At 58.6% G+C, this 9,928-nt stretch overlaps 1 protein-coding gene across 1 annotated transcript in view; it reads left to right on the forward strand.

Moving 5' to 3' along the window:
* Positions 1–9,928, forward strand: part of LOC144675966 (ephrin-A2-like) — a gene marked incomplete at its 3' end in the record, with an annotated part of 72,478 nt that overhangs the window by 61,608 nt on the left and 942 nt on the right. Inside the window, exons 3-4 of the mRNA XM_078536482.1 lie at positions 5,344–5,406; positions 6,403–6,553. Of these exons, the coding sequence (XP_078392608.1) occupies positions 5,344–5,406; positions 6,403–6,553 (214 nt within the window). The remainder of the gene's footprint in view (positions 1–5,343; positions 5,407–6,402; positions 6,554–9,928) is intronic.

The following is a 9,928-nucleotide window of genomic DNA, read 5'->3' on the forward strand; positions in this document are numbered from 1 at the left end:
TCTGTAACCTCCTCCAGCCCCTACACCCCTCCCTATCTCTGTAACCTCCACCAGCCCCTACACCCCTCCCTATCTCTGTAACCTCCTCCAGCCCCTACACCCCTCCCTATCTCTGTAACCTCCTCCAGCCCCTACACCCCTCCCTATCTCTGTAACCTCCTCCAGCACCTACACCCCTCCCTATCCCTGTAACCTCCTCCGGCCCCAACACCCCTCCCTATCTCTGTAACCTCCTCCAGCCCCTACACCCCTCCCTATCTCTGTAACCTCCTCCAGCCCCTACACCCCTCCCTATCTCTGTAACCTCCTCCAGCCCCTACACCCCTCCCTATCTCTGTAACCTCCTCCAGCCCCTACACCCCCTCCTTATCTCTGTAACCTCCTCCAGCACCTACACCCCTCCCTATCTCTGTAACCTCCTCCAGCCCCTACACCCCTCCCTATCTCTGTAACCTCCTCCAGCCCCTACACCCCTCCCTATCTCTGTAACCTCCTCCAGCCCCTACACCCCTCCCTATCTCTGTAACCTCCTCCAGCCCCTACAACCCTCCGAGATCTCTGCGCTCTCCAATTCTGGCCTCTTGACCATCCCCCGATTCCCATCGCTCCACCATTGGCGGCCGTGCCTTCAGCTGCCTGGGGCCCTGAGCTCTGGAATTCCCTCCCTAAACCTCTCCATTGCATTCTCTCCCACACACGTTCTCTCTGTCAAACCAACTTTAATTCATCAAACAGGAACAATGCTTGAGGTTTAGGGGAGGAATCTCTTGTCTTAAGGGGCTCGATACAGGATCCAGTGCCATGATATCCAACGGGGATATTAAACTCTGTGAAAACTGGGTAGAAAATGCATTTTTCTCTCTCTCCCCAAGCTGTGGCTTGACTGAAATAGTGATTCGACCCCCCTGCTCACACCGACCAGAGTCGGGACTACACTCAACCCCTCGATGAAATGCAACGCCCACCAATCCCATCGCAGTGCCCCAAAACCCCAGACACTCGGAGCCCTCCTGGCTTTTTCTGTTCGATGTTAAGGTTGGAGTTTGGGGGAGATGGTGGCCAAGGGGGAATATCATTGGTCTGTCAATCCTGAGGCCCGGGCTAATGGCCCTGGGGGACCCGGGTTCAAATCTCACCACCCCGGGCGGCCGGTGGGATTTAAATTTGATTAATAAATCTGGGAATATAAAGTGAGTCTCAGTGAGGGTGACCATGACGACCATCATCAATTGTCATAAAACCCCCATCTGGGTCACTAATGCCCCCTTTAGGGGAGGGAAATCTGCCCTCCTTACCCAGTCTGGCCTACACGTGACTCCAGACCCCACAGCCACGTGGTCGACTCTTAAACTGCCCCCCCCTGAAATGGCCGAGCGAGACCCTCAGTTCAAAGGGGCAATTAGGGATGGGCAACAAATGCTGGTCTCGCCAGCGGCGCTCCCTCAGCACCGACCCTCCGACAGTGCGGCGCTCCCTCAGCACTGACCCTCCGACAGTGCGGCACTCCCTCAGCACTGACCCTCCGACAGTGCGGCACTCCCTCAGTACTGACCCTCCGACAGTGCGGCGCTCCCTCAGTACTGACCCTCCGACAGTGCGGCGCTCCCTCAGCACTGACCCTCCGACAGTGCGGCGCTCCCTCAGTACTGACCCTCCGACAGTGCGGCGCTCCCTCAGTACTGACCCTCCGACAGTGCGGCGCTCCCTCAGTACTGACCCTCCGACAGTGCGGCGCTCCCTCAGTACTGACCCTCCGACAGTGCGGCGCTCCCTCAGTACTGACCCTCCGACAGTGCGGCGCTCCCTCAGTACTGACCCTCCGACAGTGCGGCGCTCCCTCAGTACTGACCCTCCGACAGTGCGGCGCTCCCTCAGTACTGACCCTCCGACAGTGCGGCGCTTCCTCAGTACTGACCCTCCGACAGTGCGGCGCTCCCTCAGTATTGACTCTCCGACAGTGCGGCGCTCCCTCAGCACCGACCCTCCGACAGTGCGGCGCTCCCTCAGCACCGACCCTCCGACAGTGCGGTGCTCCCTCAGTACCGACCCTCCGACAGTGCGGCGCTCCCTCAGCACCGACCCTCCGACAGTGCGGCGCTCCCTCAGCACCGACCCTCCGACAGTGCGGCGCTCCCTCAGCACCGACCCTCCGACAGTGCGGCGCTCCCTCAGCACCGACCCTCCGACAGTGCGGCGCTCCCTCAGCACCGACCCTCCGACAGTGCGGCGCTCCCTCAGCACCGACCCTCCGACAGTGCGGCGCTCCCTCAGCACCGACCCTCCGACAGTGCGGCGCTCCCTCAGCACCGACCCTCCGACAGTGCGGCGCTCCCTCAGCACCGACCCTCCGACAGTGCGGCGCTCCCTCAGCACCGACCCTCCGACAGTGCGGCGCTCCCTCAGCACCGACCCTCCGACAGTGCGGCGCTCCCTCAGCACCGACCCTCCGACAGTGCGGCGCTCCCTCAGCACCGACCCTCCGACAGTGCGGCGCTCCCTCAGCACCGACCCTCCGACAGTGCGGCGCTCCCTCAGCACCGACCCTCCGACAGTGCGGCGCTCCCTCAGCACCGACCCTCCGACAGTGCGGCGCTCCCTCAGCACCGACCCTCCGACAGTGCGGCGCTCCCTCAGCACCGACCCTCCGACAGTGCGGCGCTCCCTCAGCACCGACCCTCCGACAGTGCGGCGCTCCCTCAGCACCGACCCTCCGACAGTGCGGCGCTCCCTCAGCACCGACCCTCCGACAGTGCGGCGCTCCCTCAGCACCGACCCTCCGACAGTGCGGCGCTCCCTCAGCACCGACCCTCCGACAGTGCGGCGCTCCCTCAGCACCGACCCTCCGACAGTGCGGCGCTCCCTCAGCACCGACCCTCCGACAGTGCGGCGCTCCCTCAGCACCGACCCTCCGACAGTGCGGCGCTCCCTCAGCACCGACCCTCCGACAGTGCGGCGCTCCCTCAGCACCGACCCTCCGACAGTGCGGCGCTCCCTCAGCGCCGGCACTGAGAAGGTTAGCCTGGATTATGGGGCTCAGACCCTGAGGTGGAATTTGAACCCATAACCTTGTGACCCAGAGGTGAGAGTGCTACCAACTAGGCCACCGCTGGCACCAGAAAGTTGGCAAAAGGGCAATTCTGGGATTGGGGTAATCTGAGCAAGGAAGGGACTGAATTCAAGCACATGGAGAGCTCACAAACAGGTGTGAAGGATATGAGCTGTTCATTGTATGAGATTTTCTTCTAGGTGAGGAGGTTATTGCTGAAGGTAAGCATGCAGGTGCAGCAGGCGGTAAGGAAGGCAAATGGTGTGTCGGCCTTCATAGCCAGAGGATTCGAGTACAGGAACAGGGATGTCTTTCTGCAATTGTACAGGGGCCTTGGTGAGACCACACCTGGAATATTGGGTGCAGTTTTGGTCTCCTTATCTGAGGAAGGATGTATTTTCTATAGAGGGAGAGCAGCGAAGGTTTACCCGACTGATTCCTGGGATGGAGGGACTGACATATGAGGAGAGATTGAGTCGGTTAGGATTATATTCACTGGAGTTCAGAAGAATGAGGGGGGGAATCTCATAGAAACCTATAAAATTCTAACAGGACTGGACAGGGTAGATGCAGGAAGGATGTTCCCGATGGTGGGGGAGTCCAGAACCAGGGGTCACAGTCTGAGGATACGGGGTAGACCATTTAGGACTGAGATGAGGAGAAATTTCTTCACCCAGAGAGTGGTGAGCCTGTGGAATTTGCTACCACAGAAAGTAGTTGAGACCAAAACATTGTGTGTTTTCCAGAAGGAGTTAGATATTGTTCTTGGGGCGAAAGGGATCAAAGGGTATGGGGAGAAAGCGGGAGCAGGCTATTGAGTTGGATGATCAGCCATGACCATAATGAATGGCAGAGCAGGCTCGAGGGGCCGAATGGCCTACTCCTGCTCCTAGTTTCTATGTTTCTATGTAAGACGGTGCGGGGAACTCACCCTCTTGAGACCCCCTCCTGCTGACACTCCCAGTGCCGGTACTGAGGGAGTGTGTGTGTCTAAGGATGGTGAGGGGCTCGGAGGGGAACTTCCAGGTGGTGGTGTTCCCCATGTGTCTGCTGCCCTTGTCCTTCTAGATGGTAGAGGTCGTGGGTTTGGAAGGTGCTGTCTAAGGAGCCTTGGTGAGTTGCTGCAGTGCATCTTGTAGATGGTACACACACTGCTGCCACTGTGCGTCGGTGGTGGAGGGAGTGAATGTTTGTGGATGTGGTGCCGATCAAGCGGGGCTGCTTTGTCCTGGATGGTGTTGAGCTTCTTGAGTGTTGTGGGAGCTGCACACATCCAGGCAAGTGGGGAGTATTCCATCCCACTCCTGACTTGTGCCTTGTAGATGGTGGACAGGCTTTGGGGGAGTCAGGAGGTGAGTTACTCACCACAGGATTCCCAGCCTCTGACCTGCTCTTGTAGCCACAGTATTTATATGGCTGGTCCAGTTCAGTTTTGTCCAGCTCGATTTACTTGTCACTTCTCAGCCCAAGCCTGGATATTTGCTAGTGTCCCCTTTCATATCACAAGGTGCTTGAGAACAGAGTAAATCCACTGAAGAGACAGAAATGGGACCCACCAAGCCACATCTGACACTAACTGAACAATAGGAGGCCTTTCGGCCCCTCCCAACCTCTCCTATCATTCAGTGAGATCGTGGCTGATCTGTGATCTAACCCCATCGACCCACCTTCACCCCCGTGTCCCTTAATATCTGTGGATAACAAAAATCTCTCAGCCTGAGATTGAAATTTAATCAATCCCAGCATCGATCGCCGTTTGCGGAAGAGAGTTCCAAACTTCTCCCACCCTTTGTGTGACCAAGTGTTTCCCAATTTCACTCCGGAAAGGTCTGGCTCGAATTTTTAGACTCTGCCCCCCTCAGTCCCAGACTCTCCGACCAGCGGGAATAGTTTCTCTCTCTCTCGACCCTATCAGTTCCCCTAAATATCTTGAAAACTTTGATCCAATCACCTCCTTTAACCTTCTAAACTCCAGGGAATACAACCCGAGTCTGTGTTTAATCTCTCCCCGTCGTTTAACCCTCGGACTCCCGGAATCATTCTGGTGAATCCACACTGCACTCCCCTCCCAGGACGATGTACCCTCCCTAAGGCGCGACGCCCAGAGCTGCTCACAGTGACTCCGGGTGTGGTCGGACCAGGGTTTTGTACAACTGCAGTATAACTTCAATCCCCTAGTAGTCCAGTTCTTGGAGGTGTGTAGTTACTGGGCCTCCTTTGGTGGAGTTTTGTGTTGTGTTTGACTGGTGAATAATCCTGTGTCCATTGAACAATTCTTGCCTCTCTCTCTCCCACAGCAATGCCCCCTGAGAATAAGGGTAAATGCCTGCGCCTGAGGGTGTCCGTCTGCTGTGCCGCAAGTGAGTGAACACGCTCTTTGACATTTAACCCACGCGGGTTGGGGGGAAATGGGAGTCAGGCAGCTGGGCTGGGTTGGGGAGCAGGTCCTTTTCCTTTGCTGATGCAGCCTGTGCTCCGAAACTCATCGAAACCAAGATTTAAGGGGCGATCGAATCAAGGGGGGTTTAAGACGATTAAAGGATTCGATGGGGTCGATGGAGAGAAACTGTTTCCTCTGGTGGGGGTGGGGAGCCCAGAACAAGGGGGCAGAAGCTTAAAATGGGAGCCAGGCCCGTTCAGGGGGGATGTCAGGAAGCACTTTACACACACACAGGGGAGCGGGAATCTGGAACTCTCTCCCCCCCCCCCCCAATAAAGCTATCGAGGCTGGGAGGTGGGGGTCAACTGGGAAATGTTAAAACTGAGACGTATGAATTGTTGTAGGGTAAGGGGATTAGGGGTTAGGGAATCACGATGGAGTTGAGATACAGAGTAGCTGCGATCTGGTAGAATGCTGGGATGGTCTCGAGGGGCTGAATGGCCTCCTCCTGTCCATCGGCCTGGGGCCTAAAGGAAAAGGACACCGAGCTGGATTTCGTTCAGTGGCGCTCGGGAATTACGAAAGGGTTGGTCTAAGGAAAATCTGAAGCCCATTTCTGCCAACTTTGGGCCTTTATAGGCCCGGAAGGTCAGAGTTCAACCTCCGGCCTGTGCCAATCTGGAGTCAGGACAGCCTGGTGGGGGGGGTGGGGGGGGGTGGTGGTGGTGGTGGTGGTGGGTGGAAATCCGGTCTGAGCGCCAAGTTTAAACTGGCGAGCTTCGCCGGCAAGCTCGGTACCGGCTTCCCAGCCACACCCCGGGCCGGGAATCCCTCGGTACGCCATCAGCGCCGGCGGGAGCTTGGGTTGTGCCGCCATCTTGGCGCCGAGGCTGGTGTTTGGCGGGCGGGAAGGAAGCCGGGGACAGCGGCGTGTGGATTCATGGCGTGTTTTTTTTGTTTTAAATGACCTTTTCAGCTTTGAAACCAACCACAGAGGCGTCGCGACCACGAGTGAAAGAGAGGACGCAGCAAGGTAATGACCGGGGCTGTTTTTTTGGCTCGTGTTGTTGTCTGGGCCCTGTGTGTCTGTCGGCTAGCTCCTTGTACCCTCCATTGCTGCTGAGGGCGTACTCGCGCTGCCCCTTCATATATAAACGCACGAATTACTTGTCAAGCACAGGGAGCTGTTCATGGAGGGGTGAACTATGTTGGTGATGGCTGGCGCTTTGCAGTTGATGGCCATTTTGTTCATGTTCGAAGTGAAACTGGGGCTGGATCGCGTGATACACCCTTAAAGAGATGTGCTGCTGCCCCTTTAAAAGCATTTTACAACAGTCTATACTCCCTCCCTCCCAGGCAGGGTGACCAACGTGCCTTATTTATTGGCATCCTGGTCAACTCATTACTTGGAAGGTGTGCGTCCAGGTGGGGTAGAGGAGTAAAAGGGCATCTCCGAGTACAAATACGTCAATCGTATAAAAGTTGTGCCATAGTAAGGCCATAAAATAAAAGCAAATCAAACATTAGCTTTCGCTTCTGAAGCGATAGAGGGAGGAGTAGGGAAGCTATGGTGAACTTGTTACTGGTTAGATCACACTGCCCGCAGCTCCGGTCACCATTAAAAGGATATCGAGGCACTGGAGGGGTGGGGGTGCAGAGAAGATTGACAGATATCGAGGCACTGCAGATCGTACGGAGAAGATTGACCAGGATGATCCCAGAACTGTGTGTGTTCACATATCAGGAGAGGATTGACAGTCAGGGGCTCTCCTCTCTATTGAAAAAAAGGACACTGATTGGGTGACCTAATCGAGGCGTTCAAAAGGGTGGAGAGTTTTGATCGAGTGGATACAGAGAGGATGTTTCCTCTTGTGGGGAGAGGCCAGAACTAGAGGCCGTCAATATAAGAGAGTCCCCAAGAAACCCAATGGGGAATCCGGGAGAAACGTCTTTACCCAGAGAGTGGGTAAAGACTGGGCTATTTGACTGGAGGTGCATCGTCCCTGAGTTCTCACCGAAGTTCACATTCCAATGAATGAGAGGCTGGGAGAAGCCGGGATTGTTCTCCTTAGAGCGGAGAAGGTTAAGGGGGAGATTGAATCGAGGCGTTCAAAATCAGGAAGGGGGGAGTTTGGACAGAGTAAATAAGGAGAAACTGTTTCCACTGGGCAGGAGGGTCGATAACCAGAGGGGGACACAGATTGAAGAGAATCGGGGAAAGAACCAGAGGGGGAGATGAGGAGAATTTGTTTTTTATTGACACAGCGAGTTGTTGTGATCTGGAAGGCGCTGCCTGAAAGGGAGGTGGAAGCAGATTCAATAGGAACTTTCAAAAGGGGGGGAATCGGATAAATACGGGAAGGGGGGGAAACAGTTGCAGGGATATGGGGGGGGGAAGAGCGGGTGGGGGCTAATGGGATCGATCGTTCACAGAGCCAGCACAGGGGCAATGGGCTGAATGGCCTCCTGCTGGGCTGAGAGCGTCCGGTCCATCGGAGGTGATTCTAGGATGACGATCGGGAACTCCTGGAGAGGCGGTTTTCTTGTCCCTGGTTTTGTACCTCACCCTGAGAGTGAGTTGCCGACATGCCACATTCTCCAGCAGGTGCGTGCACAGACACGTCAACGTTGTGAGTTTGCATGTTTGCAGATGTCCCTCCTTTCAGGGAATAATGCAACATCAATAATTTTTGGCAGGTTTCAGTGAGTCACTATTCAAACCACGGCCCGAGTGTCACATCGACCTTTTTATCTGAAGCCGGCTGTGTTTTTTTTTTAAAGTAAGGTTAGCCTCCATTTTTTGATGAATGTCACAGAGACATCGCGACATTACTGACCTGAACGTGATGAGACAATTTCTAAATTCATTTGCAAGCGTCGCTGGCCGGGCCCAGCATTTATTGCCCATCCCTAATTGCCCCCCTTGAGAAGGTGGTGGGTGAGCCGCCTTCTTGAGCCGCTGCAGTCCCTGTGGTGTAGGTACACCCACCGTGCTGTTAGGGAGGGAGTTCCAGGATTTGGACCCAGCGACAGTGAAGGAACGGCCGATATATTTCCCAAGTCAGGATGGTGAGGGGCTCGGAGGGGAACTTCCAGGTGGTGGTGTTCCCCATGTGTCTGCTGCCCTTGTCCTTCTAGATGGTAGTGGTCGTGGGTTTGGAAGGTGCTGCCTAAGGAGCCTTGGTGAGTTGCTGCAGTGCATCTTGTAGATGGTACACACACTGCTGCTACTGTGCGTCGGTGGTGGAGGGAGCGGAGGCTGGAGGCGGCGGAGGGAGCGGAGGCTGGAGGCGGCGGAGGGAGCGGAGGCTGGAGGCGGCGGAGGGAGCGGAGGCTGGAGGCGGCGGAGGGAGCGGAGGCTGGAGGCGGCGGAGGGAGCGGTGGCTGGAGGCGGCGGAGGGAGCGGAGGCTGGAGGCGGCGGAGGGAGCGGAGGCTGGAGGCGGCGGAGGGAGCGGAGGCTGGAGGCGGCGGAGGGAGCGGAGGCTGGAGGCGGCGGAGGGAGCGGAGGCTGGAGGCGGCGGAGGGAGCGGAGGCTGGAGGCGGCGGAGGGAGCGGAGGCTGGAGGCGGGCGGAGCGGGCGGAGGGAGCGGAGGCTGGAGGGAGCGGAGGCTGGAGGGAGCGGAGGCTGGAGGGAGCGGAGGCTGGAGGGAGCGGAGGCTGGAGGGAGCGGAGGCTGGAGGGAGCGGAGGCTGGAGGGAGCGGAGGCTGGAGGGAGCGGAGGCTGGAGGGAGCGGAGGCTGGAGGGAGCGGAGGCTGGAGGGAGCGGAGGCTGGAGGGAGCGGAGGCTGGAGGGAGCGGAGGCTGGAGGGAGCGGAGGCTGGAGGGAGCGGAGGCTGGAGGGAGCGGAGGCTGGAGGGAGCGGAGGCTGGAGGGAGCGGAGGCTGGAGGGAGCGGAGGCTGGAGGGAGCGGAGGCTGGAGGGAGCGGAGGCTGGAGGGAGCGGAGGCTGGAGGGAGCGGAGGCTGGAGGGAGCGGAGGCTGGAGGGAGCGGAGGCTGGAGGGAGCGGAGGCTGGAGGGAGCGGAGGCTGGAGGGAGCGGAGGCTGGAGGGAGCGGAGGCTGGAGGGAGCGGAGGCTGGAGGGAGCGGAGGCTGGAGGGAGCGGAGGCTGGAGGGAGCGGAGGCTGGAGGGAGCGGAGGCTGGAGGGAGCGGAGGCTGGAGGGAGCGGAGGCTGGAGGGAGCGGAGGCTGGAGGGAGCGGAGGCTGGAGGGAGCGGAGGCTGGAGGGAGCGGAGGCTGGAGGGGAGCGGAGGCTGGAGGGGGGCGGAGGGAGCGGAGGCTGGAGGGGGGCGGAGGGAGCGGAGGCTGGAGGGAGCGGAGGCTGGAGGCGGCGGAGGCTGGAGGGGGCGGAGGGAGCGGAGGCTGGAGGCGGGTGGAGGGAGCGGAGGCTGGAGGGGGCGGAGGGAGCGGAGGCTGGAGGGGGCGGAGGGAGCGGAGGCTGGAGGCGGCGGAGGGAGCGGAGGCTGGAGGGAGCGGAGGCTGGAGGCGGCGGAGGGAGCGGAGG

The sequence above is a fragment of the Cetorhinus maximus genome, unplaced genomic scaffold (assembly GCF_964194155.1).
Source record: "Cetorhinus maximus unplaced genomic scaffold, sCetMax3.hap1.1 HAP1_SCAFFOLD_1248, whole genome shotgun sequence".
Lineage (NCBI taxonomy): Eukaryota > Metazoa > Chordata > Chondrichthyes > Lamniformes > Cetorhinidae > Cetorhinus > Cetorhinus maximus.